We start from the raw sequence: 15,609 nt of genomic DNA, 5'->3' as shown, positions 1-15,609 counted from the left end.
TTAGAGTCTCACACATTCATTCATGCGTACAAGAAAACGAAATAATAATAATAATAATAATAATATAATGTGGAAGTTATACATCCAATTAAAATAAAACGTTTTAATTTTTTTTGAACGAGTGATGAAAACGTAAGACTTTTTCACTAATATACACCCATTCATCAAATAGTTTATTCTTGCTATTCGTAGTTTATAACAGACTACGGCGTTCAATATTTGTTTTATCTATATAAAAACTGAATATATATTTCTTTATTTATAGGAAATTTTCATTTTGTATCGTAATATTACTTTTCTCACGTAATTTAATATTTCAATTTTTTAAACATTTCAGTGTCAAATTTATATTTTGTATATTTTAAATTCTAATAACAGATCGATATATAGTAGTGAAATACCATTGACGAACTCAAAATATTTTTAGACGTTAATGGTTCTAAGTTTTGAATTTTGGTCGGGGGGTTGATAACGTACACAAAATTGATGGCGTCCATTTTTAAGACACGGACTGGGGGACCCACAAGCGGTATCCCTCATCAGACAAGACAAAACCCAAATGTCGAGCGAGAGAGGAAAACCAAACGAAACGCACAGAAAGACACATACAGAGGGGGGAGAGAGAGAGATTAGGGAATTGAAGCAAGCTTCGATTTCCAAGACAAAGGGTATCGAAAGGGTATTGTAGCGAAGAAGTTAACGGGACAGTTGCGTCTTTGGGTTGAGAGATAGGGGGAAGGTTAAGAGACAAGACTGGGGAAGAAGATAGCTCTTTGGTTCGAGGGAAAGTAGCTTCTGGGTCGGAACCGGTTGTGGCTCTTGCAGAGATTGCGGAGCTCAAGACTCAATCTTTTCTCCGAATTGATTCGAGTTTTGGTCCGATTTGGGTTTCTCTTGTAGCAAATGGTAATTCACAAGCTTGCTCTTCCTTTTTTTTTTTTTGCTGTTTTTGTTTCAACTGTCTTTTGGTTATCTTGTGATAAAGTTTGTGTTTTTTTTTGTTGAATCTCTCTGCTCTTTGGCTGTTTGTTGTTGTCTTCTCTACGATTTTGCTAGACTATGTCTAGTTCGGTTCGGGGAACAAGTTCTTATTTTTACTGACAAATTCAAAATCTCATTGCAAGTCTTGCTGCAACTCATTGTATCTACAAAGCAATGATGTATTGACGTTTGTTCGTCTTTGAAATTGTAATGAACACTCATAGCTGTAATTCTTGGAGGCGATGTGCAGAATAACCCAGCCAATTAATGTGACATGGAAAGCTGATTGTGGTTGTATTGTCCTTGGTCTTTTATGTTTGTTTCTGCTTACTTGCATCTGGTGCTTCTTCTCAAGTTGGATAATGTCCCTACTCGTTTTACCCTTCACAGAATTGTGTGTCCCCTAATATTTCGAGTCATAATGGAAGCTATTGAAAGTGGTTCCATTTTTATAAACTATCATTTTGATATCTAGTGAATGTTTATTGGGGCTTTGTCTGCCTATCCCCTCCTTGCTCATGTATCACAATGGTTTCAGCTGAACCCTGTTCCGCAAAACACTGATACATTCAACGTTAACATATTGAATCCGGTACTGTGCTTGTAGGCTGCCCCAGACAACATAATCGTGGGCTCACATGTGTGGGTTCAAGATCCTGATTTGGCGTGGGTGGACGGGGAAGTCATACGGATCAACAATCACGATGTTCATGTACATACTAGGAAGGGCAAAACCGTAAGTGTTTTTGTGACCTTTTCTTTTATCCTCTAAAGCTGTTCGTGGCAACAAGTGAAGCATCGACAAGCATTGACGTAACTATCATATGCCAGTAAATTGTCCGAACCATGAAGGTCATGAATGTATATGCAGACAAATACTAAATGTTTACTTCTGATATAGAAGGGACGTAATCTACTTAGCTTCTGCGTTTAAAGTGACATGGGTTCTTGTAGTTGTAGCACTTGGATCAAACAAGATAACCCCGAAAGGAAGTTTTTTCTTTTGTAATTATTACATGCTGAAGGGAATTGAATTTTATGCCATAAAAAGGTAATCTACAGAAATGAGAAAAGTAGACATAGGAGGAGTAGGCGTGATGTTCATCTCAGCCAACAGAATATTGAGGAAAGCCTCTCTAAGATGATTGTTTTGAGAGTTTAGTATATTTGTAAAAGTTTCGGATGGGTCAGGAAAACATCCAAACTTGGTAGAAAATGGATGTCTTCATTATTTTTAGCCCCTAAGCACATAAAAACATGTATTGCTCTCTCTGTATATTAACTTGCAGATCATAAATTGTGCGTGCTATTATAATATGTCACGTTTCAGTATATGTTCTTGGAATGCTAGGATTTAAGATATGAATTCCTGCGTCCTGTTGGCTGACTGCCCTTTGGCCTTCAGGTGGTTACAAATATATCAAAACTGTTCCCAGAAGATACCGAAGCTCCACCAGGAGGTGTAGATGACATGACAAAGCTTTCATACTTGCATGAGCCCGGAGTCTTACAGAACCTTGCGACGAGATATGAACTTAATGAAATCTATGTAAGGTTTTACCTTTTTCTACTCTCTTACTCTTGGATGGTGCAACTGAGCGTAAATTTTACGAAGCAAGTCATTTGAAGTTAGCTATTGATGCTAATAAATATTTTGTTGCCTCTGTGTAGACGTATACAGGGCAAATCCTAATCGCGGTTAATCCGTTCCAAAGGTTGCCTCATCTGTATGACACTCATATGATGGAACAATATAAAGGAGTTGCTCTTGGAGAGCTAAGTCCGCATGTTTTTGCAGTTGCTGATGCTGCATACAGGTCTGTTCTGCTCTTTGCATCACAATCTTGTTTGTGTATGTTTAGTTCTGTCTTGCAAACTGTCTCCTGGCTTTCTATTACCCCAAGTTTGTTCTTTACTCGAGTGGTTTTCTGACCAAACGTGGAATGTGATAACAGGGCAATGATTAATGAAGGAAAGAGCAATTCCATTTTGGTTAGCGGAGAAAGTGGTGCAGGTAAAACTGAGACAACGAAGATGCTCATGCGGTACCTTGCCTTCTTGGGTGGGAGGTCAGGTGTAGAAGGAAGGACAGTTGAACAGCAAGTCTTAGAGGTTTGTGTCATTTTTACGAGTAAACTAAATATTCTTCCACCCAAGACTGAATTCCCAAGTTATTACGTATGTAACGTGTGACTGAAAACTGCAGTCCAACCCTGTTCTCGAAGCATTTGGCAATGCCAAGACCGTCCGAAACAACAACTCAAGGTGCATTTAACCACCTTCTGGTTCTTATTTATTTCAGTTGAAGTCATTAGTTACTTAACTTGAGATTTATTAATAATTGCTCATTTAGCAATTTTAATCTTCCTTATATGTTTCTGGAACGATTTGTCTTGGAGCCTGAGATACTAAGGAATTTATTGGCATTTTACTTCTTCATGATAATGCACGGCAGTCGTTTCGGTAAATTTGTGGAAATCCAATTTGACAAGAATGGAAGGATATCTGGGGCAGCTATTAGGACTTACCTGCTCGAAAGGTCTCGTGTTTGCCAAATCTCAGATCCTGAAAGGAATTACCATTGCTTTTACCTTCTCTGTGCTGCCCCACCAGAGGTAACTCAGAAACATTTTGCTTGTTGGCTGGCACACGTCCTCTGCATTTTCACCTCATAATTCTTTACCATTTCATTTCTGTTGGCATTTTCTCTTGACATGTTTCCAGGACATAGAGAAGTACAAGCTGGGGAATCCACAATCATTTCATTATTTGAATCAGTCAAATTGCTATAAACTGGATGGTGTTGATGATGCTCATGAATATCTGGCAACCAGGAGAGCTATGGATATAGTTGGAATTGGTGATGAAGAACAGGTCTTCCATTATTGTCTTAAACGAGCAGTTCGGGATTCCTTGCCACTACTTTTATGTTAGATTCTGACGTCTAATCGTGTGTTCAGGAGGCAATCTTCAGGGTGGTTGCTGCAATTCTTCATCTAGGAAACATCAATTTCGCTAAAGGCAAGGAGATAGATTCCTCGGTCATCAAGGATGAGAAGTCCCGATTTCATCTTAACTTGGCAGCAGATCTACTTATGTATGTTCATATATCAATGTGAAACTGTATTACCATTTCTGGTTTTGAGGATTATTGGTTGCCAAAGTTTCTTTATTATCGTGTGTGTCCTTATTTGGACAGGTGTGATTCACAGAGCCTTGAAGATGCTCTCATTAAGCGTGTAATGGTTACTCCAGAAGAGATTATCACAAGAACTCTCGATCCTGACAATGCAATTGGGAGTAGGGATGCCCTTGCCAAGACTATATATTCTCGCTTGTTTGACTGGTGGAGCTATTCATTCAAATGTTTTCTTCTACTCTCTATTCGAGTTATTGAAGCATGGATATCTTTTCGCTAATGCATTTTATGAAATTTTTAACAGGATTGTGGACAAGATTAATACCTCCATTGGACAAGACCCTAGCTCCAAGTCCATTATAGGAGTTCTTGATATCTATGGTTTTGAAAGTTTCAAATGCAATAGGTAGCACTGTCCGTACCATACAGAATCCATGTTCATTGCTTCTCTTTTTCTTTATTTCATTTTCGGGAGTATGGAAGTGCATTTTTACAAAATATTTTGATATCTTTAGTGAAACGGATGCCTTGTTTTGTATGAAGGTGAACTGTCTTAAGGTTCATGATTTATTGTGGCTACAGATCGTACAGTTTGATCTCTTGTATCTCTTCTGGTGCAGTTTTGAGCAATTCTGCATCAATTTCACGAATGAAAAACTGCAACAGCATTTTAACCAGGTCAGTCAATTTTCTGTCACCCTAAGCTGCAAGTCCAGTTTGTATCATAGATCTCCATTTGTAAAATTGTGCAGCTTTTATCTTGGTATCATACGTTTTTGCAGCATGTTTTCAAGATGGAGCAGGAAGAATATACCAAAGAAGAGATTGATTGGAGCTACATCGAGTTTATCGATAACCAAGATGTTCTTGATTTAATTGAAAAGGTCCGTTAGCGAACTATCTCAAGTCCCAAGAAAACTGAATATGCTTCTAAATGGCAAATCATTCTTGTGTGAACCGTATGAGTAGTTAGGGTTAGAGATCTTGTTCAGTTCACGATTATGATAAAATTTCTCTTTTCTTCTGTTGTAATTATATGTCCATATCAGAAACCAGGAGGGATAATTGCAGTTCTAGATGAAGCCTGGTATGGTATTTCTATTTCATTCCCATGTTTATTTTCACAGGCTTTTGCTCATTTCAAGGACTGAGTTAGTACTACCGACTCATTATTTATTTCTATTTTGGTTCAACACAGCATGTTTCCTAAGTCGACACATGAAACATTTGCCCAAAAGTTGTTCCAGACATTCAAAGATCACAAGAGATTTGTCAAACCAAAGCTTTCTCGCACTGAATTTACCATATCACATTATGCAGGAGAGGTATTGTATTTGCTTCTTTATGGTTTGCAGTCTTTCTTTCAGTCACATCGAATTTACGACATTACGTGCCTAATGTGTTCCCCACTATTGGAAGGTTACTTATCAAGCTAACCAGTTTCTCGACAAGAACAAGGATTATATAGTGGCCGAACATCAAGCTCTACTGACTGCGTCTGGTTGCTCCTTTGTGGTGGGTTTGTTCCCTCCTCTACATGAAGAATCATCAAAATCATCTAAGTTTTCTTCCATTGGATCACGGTTCAAGGTATTGCATATAATTGTCAAATAAGCACTGCTACTTACTGAACACTAGTAGCACGTTTCATCACGTGCATGGTACTTATATTATGAACATTGTTTTCATAAGTAAAATGGATTATATCTTTTTTTATCTACATTGCAGCTACAACTCCACTCCCTCATGGAAACACTGAATGCCACAGAACCTCATTACATCAGATGTATTAAGCCAAACAATGTTCTTAAACCTGGCATTCTCGAGAACTTCAACATTATTCATCAATTGCGTTGTGGGGTAAGTATATCCTTTTGCACTCTGTTCACTTTTATAGGTGTATTAAGTATACCCTAAACCCTAAGTTAGGTAATCTTGTTACTTAGTATTCAAGTTTAGATGACACTCTTAAAGGATAGGGACTATTCTTTCTTTTTCTTTTTTTTTAACAATAATGTCTACATCTAGCTCTTATTCGAGGTCGGACTAACATTTCTTATTAGGCTCAGATACTTTTTTTGTTACTTATTGTTAGATTCCTTTTATATTCTTTTCTGGATTAAGCTTACTCTTTTCTATATATGCATGTTGTGTGTCTTTTCCCTCCATTTGCTTGGTGGGATTTTTGCCTGTGGTATTTTATTTCTTCCTTGGAGGATTTCTTGTATACAAATTACAAAATTTAATGGTGTTTCCCTGTTTCCTCTTATCCTTCTCTTCTATATCGATTTGATTTGTTCTGAACGGACGTGATAATAGCCTATGGTTTTTGGATAAGCCATTGGCGGAAATTTCGCCCGCATCCGATCCCCAATTCTTGTTCACCCCGGATGAGATTTCTTAGCATACTACATACCTGGCTAGGTGTACATGGAAATCCTTTGGTAATCGCTCACTTATCAGTAAATGCCATATTTTTCCGAGAAAGTTATATTTATTCCCCTTTGTAGGGTGTTCTTGAAGCCATTAGGATCAGTTGTGCTGGTTATCCTACCAGACGCACTTTCTATGACTTTCTTAACCGTTTTGGTCTGCTTGCTCCAGATGTTTTGGAAGGAAAGTAAGTAGCTATGTCTATCGGAGATACTTTTTTTTCTTTCCAAAATTAATTTCAGCTTGATTAAGAAATATAATTTTCCTTCTTTTCAGCTACGATGACAAAATTGCATGTCAAAAGATTCTTGATAAGAAAGGTTTAAAAGGATACCAGGTGAGCTTATTATATGCTTTCTAGTAGTCATTGGCATTTGTGGAATTGCGGCAAATTTGTCTATGGTTGTTAGTCTCGTCAGACTAATATGTGTGCTATGTTCTTATAGGTAGGGAAGACAAAGATTTTCCTGAGAGCTGGTCAGATGGCTGAACTAGATGCTAGAAGAACTGAGGTGCTTGGAAATGCTGCCAGAATCATTCAGAGGCGGGCTCACACATACATTGCTCGAAGGGAATTCCTTTCTATTCGCAATGCAGCTATTGTGTTGCAATCCTTCCTGCGAGGTATGTTTTGGGCTTCATGAAGGTCTGACCACAGGATATGATGTTATATCTCAGTTATAGCTCCAAGAAATATTTGTGTGAAAGGATTTTATTGATCTGGTTTACTCTTTTGGCTTCCCATCATTTGAGTCTGAACCTTCTTGTTTGCACCAGTACTTGTACTTTCTCTTCTTTTATTTTGCTCTCTAAATTCTGCTGCTTGTGTAATTGTTCTGACGTTCCGGCGTTTACCTATTTTATTGCAGGTGAGATGGCCCGAGCAGTACATGAACAGCTGAAGAAAGAAGCCGCAGCCATAAAAATTCAGAAGAATTTCCGTCGGTACATTGCGAGGAAATCTTTTGTGAGCATGAGGTCATCTGCAATCATTTTGCAGAAGGGCTTAAGGGCAATGGCTGCGCGTAATGAATTCAGGTTAAGAAAGCAGACAAAGGCTGCCATCATGATTCAGGTATCATATTTTCCCGGCACTTTGTAGAAAAGGGAATATCCAAAACTGCCTCTCGAGGATAGAATCCATGCCCAGTTGAGCGATTGGTTGGATATTTTATTCAATCACAACGTAACTACATTGATATCTGCTGCTTTTTTTCAGGCTCGCTGGCGTTGTTTCCAAGCTTGCTCATATTATAAACGGCTTCAGAGAGCGGCAGTTGTGTCTCAATGTGGTTGGAGATGTAGAGTTGCTAGAAGGGAGCTTAGAAAGCTGAAAATGGTTGGATTCTTTGCCGTGTTTTTCTGTTATCTTATTCAACATAAGTGATGTTTTGTCATAAAGCTCAAACTGCAAACTCCATATGTTTAATATTTATCTAGGCTGCAAGAGAAACTGGGGCTCTTAAAGAAGCTAAGGATAGACTAGAGAAGCGGGTCGAGGAGCTTACGTGGCGTTTGCAACTGGAGAAACGATTAAGGGTAACCTAATTATGATTTGCATGCTTGGAATTATCTTTTGGGAATCTTGTTTTAATTAGCATTACTGTAAATATGTTATGTTTGGTCTGCAAGATCTGGATGTGGCGTATGACTTACTTCGGTATTTAAATTTTTCGTTTTTTTCTGACAAACAGACTGATCTCGAGGAGGCAAAGGTGCAAGAAGTTGCAAAGCTTCAAGATTCATTGCAGACCATGCGATCTCAGCTGAACGAAGCTGATGCGATGATTTTAAATGAACGGGAGGCAGCTCGAAAAGTCATTGAAGAAGCACGCCCGATTATTAAGGAAACCCCTGTCATTGTTGAAGATACCGAAAAGATACGTTCTTTGAGCAATGAGGTTGAGAAGCTAAAGGTACGCAACTAAAATCTATTTAGGTGTTGATCCATCCAAGGTGTTATAATTTCTTCACCCTTGATGCACGAGGACCTCCATTTTATTTTCTTATTTATGAATAAAGTTATCTTGCAAGAAAAGGTGCAATATGCCGCAATATGTTCTGGAGAGTTTTGTTGAGTGTTTTCTTGACAGATGGAAACATACATACATGATGATTTCTCTTGTCATAGTAGAGAGCAAATGCTCTATTTGATGGCCTCTGACATTGGATGGTATCACAACTGATGTGGAATTTCTGATGGCCATTTCCTTACTTATGCAGGCATTGTTGGAATCAGAAATACATAGAGCAGCTGAAGCGGAGCTAGCTCACGCTGATGCATTGGCCCAGAACGAGGAATTGAGCAAGAAACTTGAAGAAGCTGGGAGAAAATTAGACCAGCTTCAAGATTCTGTTCAGAGGTTTGTTTTGCATTTTTCTCTTGACATCAACCGCTGTTTCATCTGTAAGGTTTGCACATTTTTATGAAACTGGATAACATTTGGAAACCATTTTTACATTTGTTGAAATTTTTTTGTCTGTTTATTGTAAACAGACCTTTCTGTTTCCTCCATTCATGTAGTCTGATGATCCATAAGCTTGGTTGTGGAAACTAGAAAAGTGTATTGTCATTAATGAGATAGTATGGTGCAGTATCATGCGTGAGAAGATGCATGCAGTGTACACCTTCTTCTTGACAAAACCTTATTCTTTTTTTTTTCTTTCTAAATCAGGTTCCAAGAAAAGGTCTCTAATCTGGAGTCAGAGAATCAGGTACTCCGGAAACAAGCCCTTGCAATTTCACCAACTACTAGAGCTTTGACCACCAAACCAAAAACTACAATCATACAGGTAATGGTGGATACAAGCTATGTCTTGAATCTTGATATAAAATGGTTAACCATGCTTGACACATCTGTTGTTTCCTTGAAATTACAGAGAACTCCTGAGAAAGAGATCATCCTCAATGGTGAAATTAGGAGAGTTCAGGTACAAGTAACGGCATTAATCTTGGATATTCTTCTATATCTATATGTGTGTATGTATATATATGGGCAAAGCAAAGCCTTTTGTCCCATTACCGTCTTCTGTGATTTGAGATTAAATTCTCCTATGACTGCCTATAGGAACCGGAAACGGAAGATAGGCCACAGAGATCGCTTAACGAGAAACAACAGGTATCTATTACTTTGAAGCCTTAGTGTAGACATTGATCTGCATACACATGAGATGAAGAATTTGGTCTAATTATGTCCATTTTTTTTTCATATTTTCAGGAAAATCAAGAGCTCCTACTGAATTGTATTTCACAAGATATAGGATTTTCTGAAGGCAAGCCTGTTGCTGCGTGTCTGATATACAAGTGTTTGCTGCACTGGAGATCATTTGAGGTTGAAAGAACAAGTATCTTTGACCGCATAATCCAGACAATAGGATCTGCCATTGAGGTACTTTGATGTCGTTCGATGTCTTCTCATACAACTGATGATTTTTATGCTTTTTTTCTGTATCAAAATTTTGGATGTTAAAACATTTGCAGACGCAAGATAACAATGATGTATTATCCTATTGGCTATCAAATTCCGCAACGATATTGATGTTGCTTCAACGCACATTAAAAGCTGGGGGAACAGCGAGCTTAACTCCACAAAGGCGACGGGGAGTGTCATCATCTTTATTTGGAAGGGTGTCTCAGGTTGAAAATATTTATTTTTCTCTTAAGAAATTTTCTTCCACCCTTTTGGTTTATGCCTTTAGACAGATTCTCACTTGGTACCTCGTTGAATTGCTTAGGGTCTCCGAACTTCTCCGCAAAGTGCAGGATTCTCATTTCTCAATGGACGTGTGATCGGGGGACTTGGTGGAATAGACGAACTACGTCAAGTCGAAGCTAAATATCCGGCTTTGCTTTTCAAGCAGCAACTCACTGCTTTCCTGGAAAAGATATATGGAATGATAAGAGACAATATGAAGAAAGAGATAGCCCCTTTGCTTGCTTCATGCATTCAGGTAGATATGGAGCTTTGGCATGAAGACTAATTCTGATAAAGCCACTAACCAAATCTGCATGAAAGCTTTACGAACTTGGGTGTTTGTTTTTGTATGCGGTTCATAACATGTGCTTTAGTGTTGTCATTTTGGTGTTTCCTTTTGGTTTTGTCTGATTCTGGATGTCGTCATGATGATGAAACAGGCGCCAAGGACATCACGTTCTGGTTTAGTAAAAGGACGTTCACAGAGTAACACTGTTGCTCAGCAAGCTCTGATTGCCCATTGGCAAAGTATTGTCAAAAGTCTAAACAACTGCTTGAGGACCATGAGGGCCAACTATGTGAGTAAAATTTGCAGAGAAAGTGATATATGTATATATATATTTCTATGTGTGTGTGTATATCTGTCTGTGCTGCATGTTTTTGCTTGCTCTTGCCTTACTCATTTCGACTTGGTCAATTGCAGGTTCCTCCATTGCTCATTTCTAAAGTCTTTGCTCAGATATTTTCGTTTATAAACGTTCAGTTGTTTAACAGGTAAAAAAATTTCTCATCTATACTACTGTGATATTACATAAGAAGAACGAAAATCTGATTTGTGTTTCATTTTGTGCTGTGCAGTCTCCTTTTGAGACGGGAATGCTGTTCGTTTAGCAATGGGGAATATGTAAAAACGGGCCTTGCTGAATTGGAACAGTGGTGCCATGATGCAACTGACGAGGTACGATGCGTATTTACCTGTAATGAATGTTTTCAACTGCTTGCTTCTCGGCTTCTCCCGAAGTCCAAAGGATTTTAAAATGTTTGGTTTGTGTTTCAGTTCACTGGTTCGGCTTGGGATGAGCTAAAGCATATAAGACAAGCTGTTGGATTCTTGGTCTGATCCTTTTTAACTCCTCGCCTTTTACTTTGATCTGATTCGTAATTTCACTTCACTTCACATGTTGCTGACCGCATTTTCCACCTCGGGTTTTGTCAGGTCATACATCAGAAACCGAAGAAGAGCTTAAAAGAGATAACCACCGAGCTTTGCCCGGTTCGTTTACTTGTCCTCGCTCTTCTTTCTTGTCTCTTTTACTTTCCCGTTTTAATGCAACATGCTCGTCCCTTTGCAGGTGCTTAGTATCCAGCAATTATACAGAATCAGTACTATGTATTGGGACGACAAATACGGTACACATACAGTATCTTCCGAGGTAAAATTTCCATCACTTTCTTGCTTTATCTATAATTTTGCATAAGCATACACTGAAATAGACAGTGGAGAGTATACATAATGCTATATTATGATGCAGGTCATCTCGAGCATGCGGGTTTTGATGACAGAGGAAACGAACAACGCTGTCAGTAGCTCGTTCCTACTAGACGATGATTCGAGGTATCGTAAAAACGAAAAGATTAGCAAATATAGAACACTAGGCTTCACTTGAAACATGCTTGATATTTCGTGTTATGATTCCTTTTCAGCATTCCCTTCTCGTTGGACGATGTCTCCAAATCGATGCAAAGCTTAGAGGTTGCAGAGATTGATCCGCCTCCTCTGATACGCCAAAACTCAGGATTCATGTTCTTATTGCAAAAGTCAGATTGAAATTCCGACAGAACATATCCCATTTATGTCCCCCTTTTGTCACAGTAGAACAGGAGTTGCGTTTGAAAGCTTGTATATATAAGTCCTTGTAGTGGCAGTCTGGTAATATCCTCAATTGTTGGGGATATAGTTGTAAACTCAGGTCCCAGTATTTGCGAGGAAATGTTCTCCGCATTGTTAATTTGTTAGCCATATTTTTTGTGGGCTAATACTAAGATTTATTTATTCTATTTATAGGCTTGCTTAAGCTGGAAAATGTTTGTGTATGTCATCATCTTAACACGATTCATTAGAAATAAATACAAATATTTAGGTTTTTGTTTTTATTTGGATTCTATTTTGTAAAATGTATAAAATTCCTAACTTAAATTTGTTTAAGGCTTGATACATGTTTATAACTAATTCAAAATACATTTTTTATTATAAATTATTTATAGTTTATATATAAAACTATCATATTCCAAATTAGTTCATTTTATTTTCTGTGACAAAATAGAATCCACTATTATAATATAATATAGTGACAAAAGTTTTTCTATATATGTCAATGGTGAGATAATTGTCATTATTATAAAAATAAAGAGCTTGAATAAATAAGTTGATAAAATTTCTAAATCATAAATATAAAACTAGTTATATAATAAAAATTCAAAACAAATAATAACATAGCAATTCTCTTTTAATCTCTCTCCTCGTTCGGAAAATATCTTAGGATAATAAATTAGATTGTACTCTTTGTTTGGACTTCAATCACTGCAAGCAACCTTTGCGACAGTGGACAGTGGAAGAGGTAATTCAAAAGTCACGTGACTGCAGCTAGAGTCCCAACATCAACGGAGATACGTTCCGCCACGTCACCCATCTTATCCAAAAGCGAGTTCTAATCCTGTACGCACGTCTACACGCTAACAAAAGATCTTAACCCTCCGTTTTGATGACTTCTCTTTCGAGTCTCTTCATCCTAGCCGTCCACTCTCGCTTGAAGGAATCATGTACTTAAACTATACTTTTTTGTGATCTACCGAATCTTATTATTTCGGATTATTCTTTTGTTTTTTTCTTAGAACAATTGATTTAAAATCATTTAGCAAGTCCATGATCCTATAGTAATTTTAAATTTTGTAATTCTATATTTTTATAAACATTATACAATGCTCACTTGTGCGGAAATAAAATCACATTTTTACGGTTATTGTTAAATTAAAGATATAACGGATTGATATACATTTAACTAAGATTATTCAATTCTGAATTATCCATCTTGGGACATGAATTCGATTTTGGTTTCTGTATAATCTTTATAGATTAATCTGGTTGGAAAGAAAACATATGTTTTAATAAAATTAAGAGCAAGCAAATTAGCTATAAACTCTAGCCAAAATAACCATTATAAATGCATCTTTAATGAAATTTTATTTTACAAAAATAAAATTAATCTTATTCACCCCTGCTAAAATCCATTGGGTGGCTTTGTCATGTGAATCTTAAATATATTTAATAACCATATATTAAAAGTTAAATATAGTCAAATAGCTAATATTTAAAAAATAAAACATTGGTATACAATAAACGTAAACATATTTATTTTATTATGTATAAAAATAAAATAAAATAGCTAAACATCCACATTTTCAGGACAAATCTCACAGGCAGTAGGGTTGAATCTGTCATTTGCCCTCAATGCAAAGACAGGAACCCTACATAACATAGCCATCTCTCTCTCTCTCTCTTACACTGCACAGCCTCTCTCTCTCGAATCGCCTTCTTGTATCATCCATCTCTTCTCGCGCGTAATCCCTCTCTGATATCTCCGGCGGAGGTAACGGACCTCTCCCGGTGAGATCCTCCTGTCCTTCCGGTGAGGATGATCGTTTTTCTCCGGTACGGTCAATTTCTGGATTCTGTCTTCGATCCCTTCAGACATGTTTCTAGATCCGAATAGTTTGGTTGATCGTGTTGGATCCAAAACGTGGTTCCGCAGGAGGAAAGAAATGCTCTCTTCTCTTGGTTTGATCTCCGACTTCTGAAAAATCTTCCTTTTTTTAGCGATTTTGTTTCTGACAATTTTGTCTTTGTAAAAATTCTAGGGTTTTGTAGAATCTCCGGTGTAAATAGACTCGCTTGGTTCCTTTCGTTGTTCTTGAGTTAGGAAGGTTTTGTACAGGTAGAGTGATTGTAGCTCTGAAACTGTTAACACCGGGAAAAAAGTTGTGGAAAAAAATTTCAAGGCTTTGAACTTTTTGTGTTTTTGGGTTTGGTTTAAAAGTGGCGAAGATGAATCTGGGTGCGGCCGAGGAAGAATCATCATCTCAAGATATTCACATCCCAGCTGATATCAACTGGGAAATGCTCGATAAATCGAAGTTCTTCTTCCTCGGCTCCGCCCTGTTTTCTGGAGTATCAGGAGCTCTTTACCCAGCGGTTCTGATCAAAACTCGGCAACAAGTTTGCCAATCACAAGTTTCCTGCATCAGGACCGTGTTTAGGCTCGTTAGCCATGAAGGGCTGAGGAGTTTGTACAGAGGTTTTGGGACTTCTTTGATGGGAACAATCCCTGCTCGGGCGTTGTACATGGCGGCGTTGGAGGTTACAAAGAGTAACGTTGGCTCTTCGGCTGTTAGTTTAGGGTTTACAGAGGCCAAGGCTGCAGCCATGGCAAATGCTGTTGGGGGTCTGACCGCTGCAATGGCTGCACAGCTCGTTTGGACGCCCGTTGACGTTGTGAGCCAAAGGCTTATGGTCCAAGGAGGGAGTGGTCTGGTTAACGCTTCGAGGTGTAAATATGTTAACGGGTTCGATGCGTTTAGAAAGATCATCAGATCAGATGGGCCAAGGGGCTTATATAGAGGGTTTGGGATATCGATCATGACTTATGCTCCATCTAACGCAGTCTGGTGGGCATCCTACTCTGTTGCTCAACGGATGGTTTGGGGCGGAGTCGGGTGTTACATGTGTAAGAAAGACGATGAAGTGAAGAGTGAATCCGGTAATAACAATCCAATCAAGCCTGACTCCAAGACGATAATGGCAGTCCAAGGAGTTAGTGCTGCCATTGCAGGTAGTGTTTCTGCACTGATTACAATGCCACTCGACACGATCAAGACGAGACTGCAGGTTCTTGACGGGGAAGATAGCAATAGCAACAACGGGAAGAAGGGGCCGACGATCGGGCAAACGGTTAGGAATCTAGTAAGGGAAGGCGGGTGGATGGCGTGTTACAGAGGGCTAGGACCTCGATGTGCGTCCATGTCGATGTCCGCAACGACCATGATCACTACTTACGAGTTCTTGAAGAGGCTGTCGGCCAAGAACCTAGATGGGGTTTGCTCTTAAGTCACAATGACCGGACAGAAGAAGATACCGAAGTTTCTTTGTTCTTGTCTCTTTCTGTCTGTCAAGCTTTAGCTAATCAGTTTTGTTCTTTTTCTACCTTCTTGGTTTCCGCTCTTTGTGATGAATGTGTCAAAATCTTGGGTGTTTCTAAATAAGAAATGTTATTTGCTCTGATGCACGGTTCTCAGTTAGATTCCTGG

General features: G+C 38.3%; 2 protein-coding genes across 2 annotated transcripts; both read left to right on the top strand.

Annotated features, from left to right (window-relative positions):
• The first annotated feature begins 568 nt into the window (after window positions 1–568).
• On the top strand, window positions 569–12,323 carry LOC104812230 (myosin-5). The gene is made up of 39 exons (XM_010539273.1): window positions 569–906; window positions 1,589–1,717; window positions 2,387–2,530; window positions 2,653–2,798; window positions 2,937–3,093; window positions 3,188–3,246; window positions 3,437–3,596; window positions 3,706–3,855; window positions 3,942–4,078; window positions 4,181–4,327; window positions 4,425–4,526; window positions 4,741–4,798; window positions 4,903–5,004; window positions 5,170–5,207; window positions 5,319–5,445; window positions 5,540–5,710; window positions 5,849–5,980; window positions 6,631–6,740; window positions 6,830–6,890; window positions 7,000–7,177; window positions 7,423–7,628; window positions 7,773–7,892; window positions 7,994–8,092; window positions 8,248–8,469; window positions 8,777–8,916; window positions 9,229–9,346; window positions 9,434–9,484; window positions 9,622–9,672; window positions 9,772–9,942; window positions 10,035–10,190; window positions 10,289–10,504; window positions 10,689–10,826; window positions 10,952–11,022; window positions 11,107–11,206; window positions 11,306–11,362; window positions 11,465–11,521; window positions 11,601–11,681; window positions 11,781–11,863; window positions 11,953–12,323. Exons 1-39 carry the CDS (start codon window positions 904–906, stop codon window positions 12,074–12,076), a joined length of 4,572 nt encoding a protein of 1,523 aa, XP_010537575.1. The 5' UTR covers window positions 569–903; the 3' UTR covers window positions 12,077–12,323.
• Window positions 12,324–13,752: 1,429 nt separating this feature from the next.
• Window positions 13,753–15,583, top strand: LOC104812229 (solute carrier family 25 member 44). Its single transcript, XM_010539272.1, has one exon. The coding sequence runs from the start codon at window positions 14,351–14,353 to the stop codon at window positions 15,407–15,409; it is 1,059 nt and encodes a 352-aa protein (XP_010537574.1). The 5' UTR covers window positions 13,753–14,350; the 3' UTR covers window positions 15,410–15,583.
• Window positions 15,584–15,609: the final 26 nt, after the last annotated feature.

This window comes from Tarenaya hassleriana, unplaced genomic scaffold (assembly GCF_000463585.1).
Source record: "Tarenaya hassleriana unplaced genomic scaffold, ASM46358v1 Cleome2, whole genome shotgun sequence".
Lineage (NCBI taxonomy): Eukaryota > Viridiplantae > Streptophyta > Magnoliopsida > Brassicales > Cleomaceae > Tarenaya > Tarenaya hassleriana.
The sequence above is the reverse complement of the archived record's forward strand: the minus strand, read 5'-3'. Positions and strand labels throughout refer to the sequence as shown.

Bases quoted from the DNA above. Each gene is read 5' to 3' on its own strand.
- LOC104812230 (XM_010539273.1), top strand. The intron at 8,470-8,776 runs GTACGCAACTAA...TTACTTATGCAG, and splicing joins ATGAGGTTGAGAAGCTAAAG to GCATTGTTGGAATCAGAAAT. The intron at 10,827-10,951 runs GTGAGTAAAATT...GGTCAATTGCAG, and splicing joins GGACCATGAGGGCCAACTAT to GTTCCTCCATTGCTCATTTC.
- LOC104812229 (XM_010539272.1), top strand. From the start codon at position 14,351: ATGAATCTGGGTGCGGCCGAGGAAGAATCATCATCTCAAGATATTCAC.